This window comes from Staurois parvus, unplaced genomic scaffold (genome assembly GCF_062004578.1).
Source record: "Staurois parvus isolate SC_StPar_1 unplaced genomic scaffold, SC_StPar_1.0 ptg000029l, whole genome shotgun sequence".
NCBI classification, from domain to species: Eukaryota; Metazoa; Chordata; class Amphibia; order Anura; family Ranidae; genus Staurois; species Staurois parvus.
In genome coordinates this window covers 9,917,501-9,937,820 of record NW_028317825.1, presented here as the reverse complement: position 1 = coordinate 9,937,820, position 20,320 = coordinate 9,917,501, and the positions used below count along the sequence as shown (strand labels likewise).

Genomic DNA, 20,320 nt, shown 5'->3' with positions numbered 1-20,320 from the left:
TCATGTAAAGGGCCAATCACAGTGGCCCTTTACCATGCAATCAGCTGTGTCCAATCACAGCTGATCACGATGTAAACACACTTGCTGGTTATCGGCAGTACTTTCCTTACACTGTGACAGGACAAGGAAAGTACTGCCAATAACTGGCAAGTGTGAAAGGAGACATCTAGACTGATTCTAATCAGTGCAGCCCAACAGTGACCATCAGAGCTGCCTAATAAAGCCAATCAGGGTCCATTAGTGATGCCAGTCTGTACATAGCAGTGCTTCCAGTCAGTGCTACCTATCAGTGCCCTTAATTGATGCCTATTAGTGCCCATCATTGCCACCTATCAGTGCCACCTTAACAATGCCCACCAGTGCCACCTCATCAGTTCCCATCAGTGCAGCCTGTCATTGCCCATCAGTGCAGCTTCATCAGAGCACGTTAGTGAAGAAGAAAAATTACCTGTTTGCAAAATTTTATGATAGAAACTAAGAAAAACTTCTTTGTTTCAGAATTTTCTGTCTTTTTTGTCATTTGTTTAGCAAAAAAAAAACAACACCCAGTGGTAATTAAATACCACCATAAGAAAGCTCTATTTGTGTGAAAAAGATGAAAAAAAGGTCATACGGGTACAGTGTTGCATGACCGCACAATTGTCATTCAAGGTGCGACAGCACTGAAAACTGGCCAGGGCATGAAGGTGGTGAAAGTGCCTGGTACTGAAGTGATTAAGCTGTTTTCCTCCCCTGCAGCGAAGGCAGCCAGGTGAAGCAAGAGACGTCCCGTGTGCATGACACCTTACAATCTGGTCCTTTTCTAAGTCAAACAAATCTTTACATTTGCCTATTTTTTCTACTTTTAACGAATCACCTTCAGGGACAACATGTTCACTTGCTGCCTAATATATCCCAGCTGCTTTCAGGTGCAATTGTCACCTAATAATCCATGTTATTGACTTTACCCGTCATAATGTTACGGCTGATCAGTGTTTATACTAAATACACAGACTCTTCATTAGTTTCTAAATATCCCTTTGTATACTCAGACGTCATGTGACACTACCCCAGCGTCCCCCCCATATCCTGTTCTTCTTCACAGGACAAGGACGTAAGCGATCGTGTACAGAAGACAGTCCGCATGTCATGCCAAGCTACAATGCCGCCAACAGAAGCCAGCGCGTCTCCTCACTCCACTGCACACCACGTGACCGGACCAGCCATGTGCAGCCCCGTATGAGGCTGCGCTCTGTCACATGACTTGTATCAGCTGACCCAGCATGGCTGAGCCCAGACTTCCCTGATCTCAGCTGACTCTGTGCTGAAGCGGACTGAGGAGGAGAAGGAGCACTGAGGGGACACCATGGAGGTAAGTGACAGCATTGTGTAGGCCCGGCTCTGGCTGCTGCTTCTTCTACCAGTACTGGAGGTGTTATTGTACATCCCCATACCAATGGGAGCTCACACACTGTGCTAAGGACGTCTATGGTAAGGAGAGAGAGGTATGTGTATTGCACATCATAATGTCTACACATATATATATGGGTGTTCATGTGTGGGATACCTAGGATTGCCACCTCATTCCTTTAAAACCATCACATATGAATTACACAGGTTCTGATGCTAATTTAATGCAGATAAGGAACTAAGTGAGTTTAATTACCACCTTCACCTCTTCATGCTGGCACCTCTGGCCCTTTAAGGGGTTTCAGGGTCATGTGATCGCTGTGATTCGCTGGCACGGTGGTCACATGATCGGCAAAGATCCCGATCGCAAGAGGAGATCGGGACCTTTCCGTGAGACACCGACATACGTGCTGGGAGCATGCAGGGTGCGCGCTCTCTTCACATATATGTTTTCAAATGGTAAACAAATATGCGGCTGCTTGGCGTCAAGACCGAGCTGCCAAGAGGCCGCATATTTGTGTACGGTCAGTGGTGTCAAGGGGTTAATCATCCCAGAACCTGTGTAATTGATGTTTGGTTTTAAAAGAACCAACATACGTGCTGGGAGCATGCAGGGTGCGCACTCTCTGCACATATGTGATTTCAAATGGTACGCAAATATGCGGCTGCTCAGTGTCAAGAGCGAGCTGCCGAGAGGCCGCATATTTGTGTACGGTCAGTGGTGTCAAAGGGTTAATCATCCCAGAACCTGTGAAATTGATGGGTTTGGTTTTAAAAGAACCGACATACGTGCTGGGAGCGTGCAGGGTGCGCACTCTCTGCACATATGTGTTTTCAGATGGTACGCAAATATGCGGCTGCTCGGCGGCAAGGCCGAGCTGCCGAGAGGCCGCATATTTGTGTACGGTCGGTGGTATCAAGGGGTTAATCATCCCAGAACGTGTGTAATTGATGTTTTCGGTTTGATTTGGCAACCCTAGGGATACCCTGTGACTGCTCATAGTGTGTCATGACAAGAGGGCTGCAGACATGTTTGCTCATTACATACACAGCCCTGGCTATCTGCTCGGTGTTGTGCCTTCTGGCTCGCTCGTACCAAAGCCGTTGGTCACTGCTGTTCTAGACCACGGATGTCGCAAAAGGCGTGTGTTCTGGCAATTCATCAAAAAAGGGACGAGCAGCATTTTATCACACCGGCCTGCAATAAAGAAAGTAATGAGGGTTTCTTTTTTTTTTATTAGGATGTGTAAAACGCACAACATTGTAAGTGCATGCTTCCCCTCCCCGTACTGATTCTCATAGCTGACCTAGGGTAGATTTATACATGCATCTAAATTGCCCTTGCCTCTGAAGCCTGATCAACTTCTGTCTCACACTCCAGAGGCTACTGACAGGCGATGAAGAAGCGGTCCAACTCCTCCTCTTCATCTGTTTTAACCCCATTTTTGATGACAATTGCATACTATTGGGGGCATATGCGATGCTTTCCCATTGACTTGAATGTGCAGCATTCGGCAGTCTTGCTACCTGTCAATTACTACGTGTCAGGTCAACTTAGCTGTGGTCAGGAAATGAAGCATCATAGCTGTGGCATGTAAACATCCACCTCCGCAGCTTAAAGGGGGCTGGTGGCAAAAACGTGGCTCATGCATGCATTTTTGCCGCCAACCCCCTCCCCCAACTGCAAATAATTTTTTTTTTTCTTCAAATAACAAACTTGTTATGCTGAGTGGTTAATTGGTTAGTACTTCTCTCTAGCAGCACTAAGGTTTTTGGATCGAATTCCAACCATGGCCCTACCTTTCTGGCGTTTGCATGTTCTCCCTGTGCCTGTGTGGGTTTCCTCCGGGTATTCAGGTTTCCTACTACACTCCAAAGACATGCTGATAAGTTAATTGGCTCCTGTCTAAGTTGGCCCTAGTATGTGTATGTATGAATGTGAGTTATGCAGGCCATAGATGGGTTGAAAACCGGCCATTTTTTTAAAAAACAAAACGAAAAATCGGTCGTTCAATAGGCTGATGTTACCACCAATGGTAAAAAAAATTGGCCGATTTTTGTCCCGTCTACAGCTGGCATTTAATTACTTCTGTCCCTGCAGAGAGCTCTGTTATTATATTTGACATGAAAAAGTATTGCGGTTGCAACAATGTATCTATTTGTATCCATTTCGGATACAGATGTTTTTATTTAGATACATTGTTGCAACCGCAATACTTTTTCATGTCAAATATAATAGTGGACTGTAATTCTTCTTCTTCTTCGGCCGATTTGTCCATCATTGCTGGGAAAATCGGCCAATTTTTTTCCAACTTCACTGATAAAAAAAAAAGTGCCAAAACCCCGCAAAAAGGCCGACCTATTAACCCATTAACGGTGCGAAAATCGGCCGATTTTAAACCCGTCTATGGCCTGCATTAGGGACCTTAGATTGTACGCCCCTTGAGGGCAGGGACTAATCTGAATGTACAATATATATGTAAAGCGCTGCGTAATTTGATGGCACTATACAAGTACCTGTAATATATTCAAATACTTACCAGCTCTGTGCAATGGAATTGCACAGAGCAGCTCTCATCCTCCCCTTCTCTGGTCTCCTGCTGGTGCTCTTGGCTCCTTCTCTTTTTGGTGTGCCACAGTTGAAAGCCTATTGTAGCACACCTGCAGGCTCAATCCTGAGCTATGCTGCTTTTGTCCATAAACACAGCACAGCTCGGTCATGCTCCATGCTCCCTTGTTACAGGATTTGGCTGAAAGGAGGAGCCAATATCTCCCCACTGCTTTATCAAAGCCTGTGAGAGTGGGGAGAGTTGCTACTTATGGGCACAGCACTGGAGTGAGGGCTCAGGTAAGTATAGGGGGGAGATGAGAGGGCGATACACATACTGAAATTTTTTTTTACCTTAAAGTGTTGCTAAACTCACAACAGTAAAATCAGTCTGTATATACAGTATGCTTGTTATACTCACCATGGAACCGAAGGGATTCATCCTCCGCATTGTGTAAAAAGGATGTTTGATCCGGTCTTCTCTGATCCTCCCCTTCTACTGTACCCAATCCATCTCCTAATAGAACAGAGCCGTGGGGGTAAGCTGCACATGCTCAGCTTGGTGTGTATTGCTAGAGAGTTTTTTTTTTTGTTTCTTGGGATAGTGTATGTAATCGGCACAGGGCCAATCAGCGCTGTCCAGACAGAGGGTCAGAGGTCCTGCAGGACAATCAGGGGGAAAATGAAAACTCCTCCTACAAGCTTTAGCCAGTGCTCTGCTGGGCACTGATTGAAGTCACAAGACTGCTATATACTGCTGATGAAAAAAGGTATTTAGCAGTTTTTATTCACTAAAATAATTGCATTTCCATGTTGTGTGTACTGTGGGAGGACAGATATAGTGAATGCAGGGTCCTGGGTTTAGGAACACTTTAATGCATGCAGCATCCAGCGATGTGCATGAGAGCCTCAACTGTCCTGGGACTCCCTCCCTCCTCATTGGCTGAGACAGCAGCAGGAGATATTGTCTCCCCCTGCTGTTAGTCAGTGAGCCAACGAGGAGAGAGATGGGGTGGGCCCGAGCTGCGGCTCTGTGTGTGAATGGATTTTCAGAGTAGCGGCTCAGGAGTAAGCCTGCTTGGGTGCCCCCATAGCAAATTACTTGCTGTGGAGGGGCAAAGAGCGCTGGTGGGGGACCTGAAAAGAGGGGGATCGGGGCTGCTCTGTGCAAAACCATTGCACAGGTCACAGAAATATAACATGTTTGTTGTGTGTGTTTGAATTTTTTTTTTCTTTTAAGAATTGCCTTTAAAATCACTTTTAAGGTAAAAAATGTTCAAGCTTTACGTTCACGTTAATTTTTGTGCCTTGTGTAGCAGTTGTAGGTGATATATGCATTTTTTCTCTTTAAAAGTCAAGTTACCCTTTATAAATGGAAAAAAAAAACGCATTCTTGGACAAGCTACTGTATATTAAAGAGTACATGCATGTGTTGGCAACTGTGTGCAGAAATTCATGTGCTAGGGCGCTGGTAATTGCTATCAATGTGTTTGTTCATCTTGTGATCCCAGCTTATACTGGGAGGAGTTCAGTTAGAAAATGTTATCCTGCAGATAAGAGACAACTTTCACTTTTTTGTCCTTATTTCTGCAGTTTAACAGTTTTTAGAGGAGACAGAGGTTCTTCATTTAGTGCCGTTGCACAATTTTTCTTCGGGAATGGATGATTTAATACAGAGGAATAATTAACCCATGGTCTTGCTGTCTTCCTCCTCTGCAGTTCCCTTTTGAAGACTGGTTTCTCGAAGCCTCTTTTTTTTTTTTTTGACAGTCCCTAGCTAGTCTTGTTGCTGCCCCTCTCACTGACATCTTCATGTCCAATGCAGGTCTAGCAATATATGTGATGGTGTAGGAGTGCAGCTAACATTCCGATGCTGGAGAGCAGTGGAGTGAGGCAAATTTTCCTCTGTATTAGATCATGCTCTAGAAAAATGAGCTTTGGCTGAGTTGGACACAATGTTTTTAATGCTTGGAATTTTGTCTGAGATCAGAGAAGAATTACAAGATGCTGGTACCAATGTTGGTCAAGTATGGTTTTCCTGATTTTTATATATTAAAAATCAATTTCTCTGTTGGATTTTTACGCATTCCAATAATTATTATTTTATTTATTTTTTTTCTTTGTAAGGAGTTGTTAATATTTTGTTCTACCACTATAAGAGCTACACCAAAGCAAAACAGAGCAAAAAGAATCCTATTGCCCTGTCAACCAGTCAGATGCTTGGTTTTATTTCCTCAGCGCATAAGCAAAGAAGAAACATGATTAGCTGCTATGTGCGCCTTTATATATTATAACCCCTGCATTATATTTGTATTATATTTTGCCATCTGTGTCCCATTTTGGAGATTTTACTTCCTGTCCCACAGCCAAATAGGAAGTGAGAGGAAAACCACGCAAAAAAGGGAATTCTCTGGAGCCCTCCATGTCATCAGAAGTAGAGTGTCCCCATTGGAAGATTTCACCTCTTACTTTTCTGGGGAGAACCCAAAATTTGTGATTTTCTTTACTCTCACTTTCAAGGTTAATGGTAAACAGGACAAATAGAGAGGGTGTATCTCCTTAATGGGGGCACAGACAACAATACAAACTGACAGGGGTCCACTCTACCCAAAACAAACTAAAAAAAAAAAAATTTGCTTTTTAGTTATACTTTAAAGCTGATTTGCAGCTTTTAGTGCAGTTTAATTAGGTCATTTGGACCAGATTAGTTCACATGAAGTGTTCCCTTCACTAACAGTTGCCGTGGCTAGGTGCACTATATGAACTGTATGTAGTGTCAGCTTCATACTGTATACTATACAGCGCTATTTTCTGACAGTGAGATGGAAATTTCCTCTCCCACTCCTGGCACAAAATCGAGTTTCACAGGGAGCTTTGTGTTTGTATGAATAAATACAAAACTTCCTCTGGCTGATCTGCCCACTTCTCTAACTCAGCCAATCGGGGGGAGCTTTGTATTCATTCATAGAATACAGTCTCCTTGAGAAAGGTTGAGCGCCACTCAGCCCTACTCGATTTTGTTCCAGGAGTGGACGGACAGTTCCCATCCCACTCTTGGAACACAGCTCTTTATACTGTCGATAGTCGAGGCTACATACAGTTTATACAGCGCTCCCAGCCGCTGCAACTGTTAGTGAAGATAATTGTTTGTGTGGACCAGCTTGCTACAAACTATTTAAAGTTCAATAAAGATTGGAGATCACCTTTTAAAGAATATGTTCACTTTTTGGACAAAAATAATAAATGCACATTTTTTTGCAGGTAACAAAATATGTATTTATTATTTTTGTCTACATGAGCCTGGAAAGCACAGCACCAGTGATCAGAAGATCACTGATGCCATGCAGGTCTCCTGCACACCTGTCAGAATATCTGACAGAATGGGATGTATGAGCAAGCAGATATTCTAACTGGAAGCTTCAATGAGCTACCACGGCGCTCCAAAGTGCCGTGGTAGTTCATTGAAAACTACAAGCCCACAGCCGCTAAGGCTGTTGGGACTTGCAGTTCATTCATTCACGTAAGTCACGTAAATTTGACAGATAGTATGGGAGATCTGTCGGAAGGGGGGGCGGTGGACGGCAGCAGTGGCTATGGGAATATGTTGCATATGCCACCCTAAAAACGGGTGGCACATGTAACGTTCTCAAAGGTTAACTTATCCTTTAAAGCAGTAATAAACCAAAAAGCAAATATTTATTATATTGCAGCTTACCAATTATTAGATGTGATGGATTTACTAATTTTCCTTTTTTAGGCTTTCTTTTCTTTATTTTCGTCTAGTGATCCAGCCAGTAAGGCTGGCCATAGATGATGCATTTTTTTTTTTTTAGTTCAAGCAGTGGGTTGAATGTAAAAAATTGTATTCTGAAAGTGGAGAGAGTTCCTTGTCGGATAACGATGATCAGTGTTGCCAACTATTACTGGCGGCACTGATTGGGCAAAATAATCCGACAGGCTGGTTGTACAAAAGTCAATCGAGAGATTGGTTCGGTGCACATTTAGGAAATATTCATTAGAAGCTTTATTAGAAGCTTACCTGTAGGTGAAAATTACAATGCGGAGTTTACTATCACTTTAACAGGTAAGCAGCTTTATTTATTTACAGTGCCTTGAAAAAGTATTCATACCCCTTAAAATTTTCCACATTTTGTCGTGTTACAACCAAAACCGTAAATGTGTTTTGTTGGGATTTTATGTGGTAAACCAACACAAAGTGGCACATAATCGTGAAGTGGAAGGAAAATAATAAATGGTTTTCAAATATTTTTTTTTCTATATTATAAACTTTTGCAAACAGGTAATTTTTCTCCTTCACTGATGAGGTGGGACAGATAGGCTGCACTGATGAGGTTGCACTGATGGACAGCACTGCTGGGAGGCACTGATGGGCACAGGGGGGCGGCACTGATCATCAGGGCACTGATCATCAGTGCCGATCTCCTCTGACAACTGCAAGTTATCGGCAGTACTTTCCTCATGCCATGACAGCATGAGGAAAGTGCTGTTGATAACCAGCAACTGTATTTACTCCATGATCTGCTGTGTCATTGGACACAGGTGATCACGTGGTAAAAGGCCGCTGTCATTAGCCTTTTACCTCAATACGTGATCAGCTGTGTCCGTAGAACACAGAGATTGCCGGGTGTGCACCTCTGGGGCGCACAGGAGGGCACATTTGTAGGCATCATTCGGCTATAGCGCAGTTACCAATTGGTTAATAAGATGGTGCTGTATTGATTTTTATATTTTTTTTATGTCAATTATCTGTAAATAAAAATTGTGATTTTACAAGTTGCCTCAGGTTATGCCGATTAAAGGCCACCTTTTCTTGAGTGACATATTGTTCCTAAGCTATCTGCACTTGTTTTTGGATGTGGCATGGTAAAGGTTTATATGGTTGTAGAGTTGTCAACAGAGCCATGGATGTATCATCCAATAGTGACAAATGTTACCGCGATAACTGTGTAAAGTGGGAATCTCCTTCACTTCGGGGTGATTTCCTGTTGAAACTCTAGGACTAGAAGTGAAGCGTAATCTTCCCTTCCCTTTACATCTTCCCTACTGTATTCCCCCCCCCCCCCCCCAAAAAAAAACTAAACAAAAAAACAAAAGCCTTCCTGCAGTTACAGGGATGAGACAAACCATTTAACACTGACTGGGTTGCTTACAATGTTCAGATTTCCTTTTATGTAAAACATTTATTTTTCTGTAACTGATTATAAAGCATTAACTGGACTTCAGATTCATTTTATTACTGTGTTTAAATCTGCTAGTACATCTAACACTTCCCTCCTCCCAGACTGACAATGCTGCTATCCAAATCTGCTCATTGTGCTCATAATACAGGAGGTGTGTTACTAGCCAGATCACCAAGGGGGGAAAACCTAAAAAAAACTAAAACGTATAAAGCCACTATATCGGGATGTACGGGCAAGCAGATATACTGATGGGAAGATTCCATGAACTACCACGGTGCTCCACAGCACCATGGTAGTTCATTGATGAGGCTGTTGGGACTTGCAGTTCATTTATTCACAGAACACTGTGAACAGGGGCGGACTGACAACTCATGGGGCCCCCAGGCAATAGGGGACCATGGGGCCCCTGTGTCCTTGCCCAAACTCAATAAAGCCTATGGGGGCATCTCATGGGGCCCCCTACTGACCCCGGGCCCTCAGTTAGTGCCCAAGTTTCCAAATGGTCAGTCCGCCCCTGACTGTGAATGAATGATGTGGCCATGTGGGCGGAGCCCCTTACTGCCACGCTTTTTTTTTTTTTTTAAAGTGTAGGCTTGTACAGGGAACTTCTCACCATACCTCTGTCCAAAGAGTGGGGGGCAGCAGGCAGGGGCTACAGCATTAGGAACATGTTACATTTTCCATCCTAAATACAGTTGGACCATGTCACATGTTCCAAAGGTGAACTTCTCCTTTAAGCTCCCTATCTTAAAGTGTATCTAAAGCCACAGCTTTTTCTCTTAGTTATGGATAGAGTAGTGAGAAGTTAGTACACCTGTCAGGCTTTTGTTGTTGTCTGTGTCCTGTAGGGAAACCTATCTACCCTTTCTATTTGTCATGGTGACAATTGTCTTTGGGACTAAGGCCTCATGCGGGATGTTAAAAAAACAAAAATTCTCCTAGAAGCCTCTCTCCTGGCAACAGCGTTTTTGCTGAAAAAATGTCTGACGTTTGTAAAAGTATCTAACGCTTACAGGTGAAATTCGAAAAATTAGAATATTGTGCAAAAGTTTATTTCAGTAATGCAACTTAAAAGGTGAAACTAATATATGAGATAGACTCATTACATGCAAAGCAAGATAGTTCAAGCCGTGATTTGTCATAATTGTGATGATTATGGCTTACAGCTCATGAAAACCCCAAATCCACAACCTCAGAAACTTAGAATATTACATGCAATCAATAAAACAAGGATTGTACATAGAACAATATCGGACCTCTGAAAAGTATAAGCATGCATATGTACTCAGTACTTGGTTTGGGCCCCTTTTGCAGCAATTACTGCCTCAATGCGGCGTGGCATGGAAGCTATCAGCCTGTGGCACTGCTGAGGTGTTATGCAAAACCAGGATGCTTCAATAGCGGCCTTCAGCTCTTCTGCATTGTTCGGTCTCATGTCTCTCATCTTTCTCTTGGCAATGCCCCATAGATTCTCTATGGGGTTCAAGTCAGGCGAGTTTGCTGGCCAATCAAGCACAGTAATCCCACGGTCATTGAACCAGGGTTTGGTGCTTTTGGCAGTGTGGGCAGGTGCCAAGTCCTGCTGGAAAATGAAGTCAGCATCCCCATAAAGCTCGTCTGCGGAAGAAAGCATGAAGTGCTCCAAAATCTCCTGGTAGACGGCTGTGTTGACCCTGGACTTAATGAAGCACAGTGGACCAACACCAGCAGATGACATGGCTCCCCAAATCAACACAAACTGTGGAAACTTCACACTGGACTTCAAGCATCTTGCAGTGTGTGCCTCTCCATTCTTCCTCCATACTCTGGGTCCTTGGTTTCCAAATGAGATGCAAAAGTTGCTCTCATCAGAAAAGAGGACTTTGGATCACTGAGCAACAGACCAGGTCTGTTTTTCTTGAGCCCAGGTAAGATGCTTCTGACGATGTTTGTTTGTTGAGGCTTTCCCTCCTTATGGAGGGTGTCATTGATGGTTTTCTGCACAACTGTCAGGTCAGCAGTCTTTCCCATGATTGTAATTCCTACTGAACCAGACTAAGAGACCATTTAAAGGCTCAGGAACCCTTTGCAGGTGTTATGGCTTAATTAGCTGATTAGAGTGGGACACTTTGAGCCTAGAATATTGCACCTTTTCGCAATATTCTAATTTTCTGAGATTGTGGATTTGGGGTTTTCATGAGCTGTAAGCCATAATCATCACAATTATGACAAATCACGGCTTGAACTATCTTGCTTTGCATGTAATGAGTCTATCTCATATATTAGTGTCACCTTTTAAGTTGCATTACTGAAATAAATTAACTTTTGCACGATATTCTAATTTTTTGAGTTTCGCCTGTACAAGTGTCAAACGCATGCACATTAATTTATTTAATTGTCCAGAATAATAATTTATTCTGACCTCAGAAATTAATTAATGCTTAAGTGCTAAACGTGCCTAGTGTTAACACACGTCTAGGCTTGTTTACACGCATCTTTTTTTTTTTCTGCCAAAATGCTGCTGCTCCTGGACGCACTGGCCCTGGGTTTTTTTTTTTCCTGTTTGTAAATGCTCCTGCCACTAAAAGTCTTTTGTGTGCATGGATACATAGGATAACATGATGGTCCGTTTACAAGCAATAAAAAAAAAAATGCCTGACGCCCCTAAAAGTGGCTGCAAAAACACCCTCTGTGCATTAGGGGAAGCTCCAAAAGAGGTGATATCTCGCTCTCTCTCTCGCTCTTGTGTCTATTCTATATTCTTTTATAAAGATTAAAGTAAATCCATTGAAAGTGTACCTGTTTCTAATGTTGGTTGTATCTCTTTTTACTTACAGCGTCAAAATACTAAAATGTGACACTACACAAATTATCCCTTGCCAAATATGGAGTGGTTAATAGACTCTGTTGAGAAAGAACTTGGCATTGATCAGAAGCAACTTGCTATATCTGAAGCTGGCAGTCATGTAATCGCTCTTGTATCTCAAAAATGGCTCTTCAACATGAAAGAACGCAGAACAGTTCCACTGCAATGTCCCAAGCTTGAAGGATTTAGCAGTGTAGAAATTAAAACATTTTTGCAGCGTTCCGTCCAGAAATTACCTACTGGCTGGACAAGGGTAGAGATTCATGGACTACGAAAAAGTAGGCTGGCCTACTCATTGGCTTTAAACAATGGTTTCCTACAAGGACAGAATGGGGACTATGCATCATTGTTTAGTTTTATGAACAATGTGGCCCAACAAAACTATAAGAACATGTGGTACAAAGCCCAAAGGAGTTATGTGCAGCCCTATGAAAATTTATCTAAAGTGCCAAGCATGCAGGCCTTGGATGCTTTGAAGTTGTCTCTCCAGAAAATTTATGGTTGCCCATTCATTGTCACATATAAAGAATCTACTAGTCTGTCTCCTTCCAAAGAGAGTGCCAGTTTTGTTGTTGGGGCTCCCTCTTGCCCCAATATTGTCCCAGCTGAAGCTTTGTTGGAATCATCTGGCATGTTGTATATTATCTTACCATACATGCAGTATTCATTATATGATGCTATTACATTTAGTCCTGCTAAGCTCGCAAACAGTCATGCCAAAGTACTTTTTATTTTATATAATATTCTCCAGGCCATGAAGGCATGCCACTTAGCAGGCTTATCAAGCGGATCCATTTCATTATGCAATGTGGCTGTTGATGAAAAACTTTGCAGTCAGCTAAGGCCTAACTTTGTTGATTATGAAAGGCAAATTAATAGCTCATTGAGTAGTAGGGAAGATTCATCAGATATCATGAATCAGGTGAAATCAAGTGCACTATGTGTGTCATGCAATTGTGAGCTTAAAGACATGGTTATTGATTGGATTCATGGAAGGGTTAGCAATTTTGACTACCTTATGTATTTGAATAAACTTGCTGGCAGGAGACAGGGAGATCCAAATTACCATCCAGTCTTACCTTGGGTTGTTGATTTCACTACCAAAAACGGCAAATTTCGAGACCTGAAAAAATCCAAGTTTCGTTTAAACAAAGGTGACAAGCAACTAGAATTCACATATGAGATGACAAAACAGGCATTTGTAGCAGGTGGTGGCAGTTCAGACCAGTTGCATGTTCCTCACCATATCTCAGATGTTCTCTCAGATATTACATACTATGTATATAAGGCTAGAAAAACGCCAAAAACTGTACTTTGTAATCATGTGCGTTCTCAGTGGGAGCCAAACGAATATCCAGCAAGCATGGAGCGTATGCAGGCATGGACTCCAGATGAGTGCATTCCAGAATTTTACACTGACCCTACTATATTCAAATCCATTCATGCAGACATGCCAGATCTTGACATTCCATCTTGGTGCAGTTCATATGAAGATTTCATAAATGTACACCGGGCACTTTTAGAAAGCCGAGATGTGTCTCAAGATCTTCATCACTGGATAGACCTTACTTTTGGGTACAAGCTGACTGGGAAGAATGCAGTAAAAGAAAAAAATGTCTGTCTTCACCTGGTGGATAATCATACCAACTTGACCTGTTATGGAGTTGTGCTGTTGTTTGATCAGCCCCATCCCAAACGTCTTCTTGGGCCTAGTTATTCTCTTTTTGAAGCTCCTGCTGTAGTTAAATCTAGACATAGTATTGTTGAGATGACTGCATCTACTGACAAACGCACGGTCAATGGCCTTGTGCTTGAAGCCATTGCTTGTGAGAGTCATTGGACTAATGATAAAGAGAGCACAGCAGATGATGATCTAGAGCAAGGAACTGAGGCTCTTGATGCATTAGGAAGTTCAGGAAAGGGTGTTGATCAGGCCACCATACCCTCTCTCCATATTACTAGTTCCAGTAACTTCTCAGGTGAAAGCAGATCTCCTCCTGTTAGGACAAACAGGCCATTCAAGATTGCATCTGAAGAAAACTGTGGAAAGATCTCATTGCCTGAAGGTTTTAATCCTATACAAGCTTTGGAAGAACTGGAAAAGCTTGACAACTTTTTAGTTCGAGGTTTACATAGCACCATACTTCCAGTGAAAGAATCGAAAAACAAGCATCCACTGAGCCTTTTAGATCTTTTTGAGAGAGACATACAAGCTTTGGGTGTTATGATGGCAGAAATAGTTTTTGCCCCAAGAATTCATACTATGGCCCCTAAATCCCCTCTTCTGGAACGATATATTTTAGTTCGAAATCTCGGCAAACATCACGTGAAAGAGATTCCTACACCTCTTCTACAGATGCTCGAGTCTTTTTTGCAGCTACATGCTCCAGATGAAGAGCTTTTAAGCACTGTGGACATTGAGGAGACACAGGTCAAACTTTTTGAATTTCCTCACATTTCTAATGGTCTTCCTCCACCATCACCCTCCCAGCTCCTGAGTCCATTTTGTTCAACTATTCCTTTCCCCAAGTACTTTCCTAACTTGTATAAATTCATCTTGACCTATCAGTCACGAAGAACAGAAGATGACAGCCAAGGTCGGGAGCTTGTGTTCCAGTTGTGGCAACAAATAGATGGAATTCTTTGTGATATTACCCCTGAAGGATTAGAAATCATTCTTCCATTTGTCTTGTCATTAATGACTGAAGGAAGTACAGCTGTTTATGCAGCATGGTATCTTTTTGAGCCTGTGGCCAAAGCTCTGGGCCCAAAAAACACAAACAAGTATTTATTGAAGCCACTTATAGGTGCATATGAAAACCCTTCATATATTCATGGAAGATTTTACCTGTATACAGATTGCTTTGTAGCCCAGTTGATAGTACGTCTGGGCTTGCAAGCATTTCTTTCAAATTTACTTAATCATGTGCTTCAAATACTTGTTGGAGTAGAGAGCTCGGGTGATGAAGGAAAATTGCTGTCTGGAACAGCTGAAGATGAGGAAAGTGGTGGGGAGAGCCCAGTTGCTGGTGAATTTGGTGAAGGTCGTCAGAATAGTGTAGACCATAGTGGCTCTTCCCATGAACTATTAGACTATACTTCTGGGGTTAGTTTTCATGATCAAGTTTACCTAACAGAAAATGAGGACTTTCAAGGGGGACTGTATGTCAATGATGCCCTTCATGCTCAAGAACCAGAGTCTCTCAGCCTTGGAAGGTTAAGTGACAAAAGCTCTGCAAGTGAAGTCTCCCTAGGAGATGAGAAAGTGCCAGATAGTGACTCCCTCAGAGAAAAAGGTAGCATGAAGTCTGGAGATAGTAGTCAGGACTTAAAACAAAGTGAGGAGTCTGAAGAAGAGGAAGAGCGGGATTCTTCCCCTGGTCTATCAGAATTAACCCTCTCAGTCAACACAGATGCTTCAGCTGATACAGTTGTAACCAATGAAAACCAAGAACTGGAAGAGGATGAACCGGATTTAAATAATCAGACAGAAGAAAAAGAACAGAAGATATTAATAGGTAAAACTATACTTCATTATTTGTGATTTCTAGAAGCCTGCTTATTTATTTACTGTTTAATTTATCTAATTTATTATTCAGTTAAATAGGAACTGAAAGCTAGAATAAACTGAGCTACTTGCTGTTATCTCTTGGAAATTCAGACCGCAAGATGTCTGTATATGAATTCCCAATTCCACCTATCCGCAATTTCTTCATATTTTTAACTTCCTGACATGTCATCAGGACAGGAAATGAAAAATCTGAACAGGGTCCATATCCACTTGCTGTAATACAAACAAGTCATTTTCTTAAGGCATGTTTAGACTCAAACTCTAGCTTTAGCTAGTGTTAACTTAAACCAATTGCCCTTGCTATGGCAGAACCCACCCAGAGAGAAAACACTCTTTCTTATATTGACCTCTCAAAGAAGTAAAAACTGGTGGTCTTATGCCTCTCCTGCATGCCAATAAAAAAAAACAACAACAATCCCCTTTACAGACCCTTAAGAATTTTGGCATCGGTTAGATATATTTGAGAACAGTATTGGGATAGAGATTGTTGTAGAGACATCCAGCTCAAGATTATACATCGAGCATACTGGTCCTTCAACATCCCCCTTAATCCCCCCACAAGAGTTTTCCAGGTTAATACCACCTACTTTGGTCTTGCCAAGTTATAGAAAATGTTTAGAAAACCTTTCAAGACTCCTACACCCAATGATTTGTCTATTTAATAATGCAGACAGTGCAGAGGTCTGCCTTGTAAACCATATGGAAACAGATGTCTCTTAGAAATAAAAAAATGTATCCAACCTAGATGGCTTCTACCCAAATCTCCAACTTTAACAAGTCTAAAGTCCTATTTGTTAAAAATGCTTTTAGAAAAACTAGTTATTGCATGACAGAAGCCTAGCTATAATGAAAAAAAAAATTTGATACTTGATGGCTTAACTTTCCTGTCACAAAATTACCACGGGATCAGTTGAGGGAGATCATGCTAATCTTTAAAATATTATTTGGTTTCAAAAAGAATTCCTGGGCAAACTCAATATTTTATCACCTTCACCACCAACTACTCATGATCCCACTCTGCCATTTGGGTAACTATTTGTGCCTTAAGGGCTCGTTCACATTTGACTTTTTTTCCAACTCTTGCCAAACGTCCCTATAGCGTTTGACAAGCGTTGGTCCGGCATTTGCGGAGCATTTTTAACTCTCCGCAAACGCTCCAAAAATGTCGCATGCGTGGTTTAGCGAAGGTTGCTAGGCATTTGCCAATCGTTAAAAACGCCCCACAAACGCCTATAATGAAGTTTGAATGGTGTTAACGCTCCGCAACGCAAACGCTGGCCGGGCGTTTGCGGAGCTGCATCATAGACTTGAATAGGAGGCTTCAACTCCTCCTGACTTGACCAGAGGCGTCCGTTTTGCCACGACGCTAACGCTCCTGTTTGAACAGCACTATGTGCTGCAATGTACAGAATTGTCCGAGGCGTTTGGAAAACAGTAAAAATGCTTCCCAAATGCCTGTCTGCTGCTTGCTAACAAGGCTAGTGTGAACGTAGCCTTAAACCCTTGTTTTTGAAGTGTGCAGATAAAATACATGATGTCTTCATCTGTTATATCATGTCCTGTAACTTCAGTTAGGGTTTTGTTTTTTTTTTGTTTTGTTTTTTTTTTTCTTTTTGTTCTGTTATATTTAATCTAATCTTTTGTAACTACCCTTTGATCAATATAACTGTCAATTTATCTAGCCTTTTTTTTTTAGCACACGCTAAATCTGTTCTAACTTTTCTACTTGTATAACCTTTTTATTCAACCGTTTCATTCTCAAAAACCCTTTTATTCACAGACATTTTGTACTCCTTTTTTTATTTTAGTTATTTAAATAGAAATCGGCATCAAAGAATTCTGCTTATAAGCATGCTTGGTCCTTCGTGAATTAGCACTGTATTGTGTCCTCTGTAAGCCCATATATACCAGAGTACTTGTTTTGTAATTTTGTGCAAGTTATGCATTATTATAATTGTATTAGCTTAGCTTTTAGATTTGTGGTCCTTTTTTAAAGTGTCCTTTATGATTTCTTCCACAAAATCTACTACTAACCTTTTTCACACACAAACATAGTTACTTTGCATATTTTTTTGCGTTATCAAGATCATTTCCTGTGTACTGTACATTTATCTGGATGCACTTTTGTTTTGCAGATACTGCCTGTAAGATGGTAAGGTGGCTTTCAGCCAAGCTAGGTCCAACTGTGACCTCTCGCTGCATTGCCAGGAATCTGCTAAGATTACTCACGTCCTGTTATGTTGGTAATTGTCTCTCTTTTTACTAAATTGCTATTTCGCATGCTTAAACTTGATATCTTTATATAGCAAAGATTGAGGGTCTCAATCATAAAACATATCAGGAGAGACTTCAACAACTTAATATGTGCAGGCTGGAGGAAAGAAGGAAAAGGGGAGACATTATTGAAACCTTTAAATACATCAAGGGGGTGAATAAGGTTCAAGAGGGCAGACTTTCCAATATGAAGCCGAGATCAAGAACGCGAGGACATGACTTCAAACTAGCAGAATGAAAGTTCAAAACTGAAAGAGTAGTTGATGCTTGGAATATACTTCCAGTAGAGGTAGTGAGTTAGTCAACAGTAAGTGGATTCAAACATGCTTGGGACAAACATAGATCTAAAATACAAAAATATGTAGGAATAATAAAAAGGGGCAGACTCGATGGGCCACTTGGACCTTTTTTTCTACTGTCACTTTTTCACTTTTCTATATGTCTGTGTAATCAGTGCACATGTGTATGTTTACTATTATTACAAAAAGACAGCTAGTGCCTTGTTTAAATATCTTGGATATGTGTCGCTTTGGTAAAAATTGGATCATTAGATCGGTAACTAGAGCTAGAATTGTTTTTGGTTGACTGTTCTGTAACGGCTCCTCTGGATATAGCTCTATCTTTTTGTATGCCGGTCATAAATCCTTGAGCCTCAACACTGAAGTTTTCTGTAGACACAGCTGGCTATTTAGGTTTGATTAAACTGCTTTTGAGCAAATGCTGGAGGGAGTGCTCAGGTGGTATTATCATGACTGGGAGTATTGGAGAAAGACAGTAGTTATTGGACATGAAAACTCCATCCGGCCGATTTTTGCGGTTCCTCCTCATTTCTTTCATCGGTCATGCTGGAAAATTTGTGAAAAACAGCTGATTTTCGCAATCATTGGTGGCAACAGAACGACCAATGTTTCGTTTTTCGGAAGAAAAATCAGCCGATAAACGAACCGTCTATGGCCTACATAAGTCTGGGGATGTCTGCTGGGATAGGGAAGGGTAAACAGACATAAGTCAGATCAGGTGAACTTTGTTTTTACTCCTTGTTTGTTTTGCAATTGCTCCATCTTTATCCAAAATCAGTCTATGTATGGTTGGCTTTATATATTTCAACTTGTACTCCCAATCATCATTCAATTTTTTTGCCAATAGTTAATGGCTTCCCCATTTTTAATTGTTTTGTATCACTAGTTGTTTTTTTTTTTTTTTTTTTCTTTTTAATTTATTTTTATTAGTTCTAAAGACGTATACAACAATGCAGCGCAACAGCACTTAAAAATAACCCAAAAGCAAAGAACAGTGTGCTTCAATAGTCTGTATCACTATCTAACAGTGTATTATGTAGCTTCAAGGCACAAACTGGACATAGACCTCATCTGCAATATGCTTTTGAGGATGGAAGACCAATTTTCTCAATTACATGTGGTATTAACTCGAAAAATATGTTACATTTAAATTCCATTATGTTAAAAGTATTACTGGTAAAACATGGACCAGTTTATTCAATTGAAAAACTAAAGTGTTAATATATGCATGATCCCTGTCACATGCAGGTCACCAGAGACATCAGTTTCTATCTAACATGGAGGAGAATAGTCCACTAAATGTCAAGAGGATGGTGTATGGTGATCAGGTGTCTAGGCCTGTGCTAGAGTGCCTGATGCATATGGCTCATCTCTATGGAGAACCTTTTCTTACCTATCAGTATCTGCCTTACATCAGTTACCTGGTAAGTTATAATTACTGCCGGATGCCAAGTATTAAAAGAAAAAAAAAGTTGTATATTGATGGAAAGGAATTGATACAAAGAAGGGATATGGTTTAACAGTACACAAATATTGAATAGCAATTACTTTTTGGTAATCACTATTTTGTCTGGCCATTTAAACCAGAATTCTAGAATTTGTGAGATGAGGCTGGTTTCATAAATTTAAATTACTTCTGTGCCATCGTTCTGTAGCTACCATGCTATACACTAGGTTTTTCTGCTTGTAATTAGTTGACAAATCCATAGAAGTTAGTGGAAAACTTGGCACCTAGCAGAATTGACTGGGAGGGTATGAGAAGTGGAAGTTCAGTTTATGATTTAGATTGTAACATACAGACCATGGACTATATTGGTCTCTTATTGCACTCTATATCCAAAACATTCTAGTGGAGCAAGCAGCAGATTAAAGGATAGGTTCACCTTTTGGAATATGTTACACCTGTATTTAGGATGCAACATGTTCCATGACAGCACACCCCAGCACATTGGGAAAAAAAACCTTTAAAGGATAAGTTCACTTTTGGACAAATATAATAAATGCATTTTTTTTTTTTGCAGGTAAAAAATGTGCATTTATTATTTTTGTCCAAAGGAGCCTGGAAAGCATTGCACCAGCGATCAGTAGATGGCTAATGCAATGCAGGTCTCCTGCAGACCTGTCAATATATCTGCTTGCTGTACGGGATATACGAGCAAGCAGATATACTGACAGGAAGCTTCAATGAACTAC

General features: G+C 41.2%; 1 protein-coding gene across 1 annotated transcript in view; it reads left to right on the top strand.

Annotated features, from left to right (window-relative positions):
• The first annotated feature begins 1,203 nt into the window (after positions 1 to 1,203).
• The window catches only part of WDR81 (WD repeat domain 81), a 104,020-nt gene continuing 84,903 nt past the window's right edge, over positions 1,204 to 20,320 (top strand). Inside the window, exons 1-4 of the mRNA XM_089657777.1 lie at positions 1,204 to 1,351; positions 11,955 to 15,501; positions 17,690 to 17,797; positions 19,376 to 19,551. Of these exons, the coding sequence (XP_089513903.1) occupies positions 12,003 to 15,501; positions 17,690 to 17,797; positions 19,376 to 19,551 (3,783 nt within the window). The 5' untranslated portion in view covers positions 1,204 to 1,351; positions 11,955 to 12,002. The remainder of the gene's footprint in view (positions 1,352 to 11,954; positions 15,502 to 17,689; positions 17,798 to 19,375; positions 19,552 to 20,320) is intronic.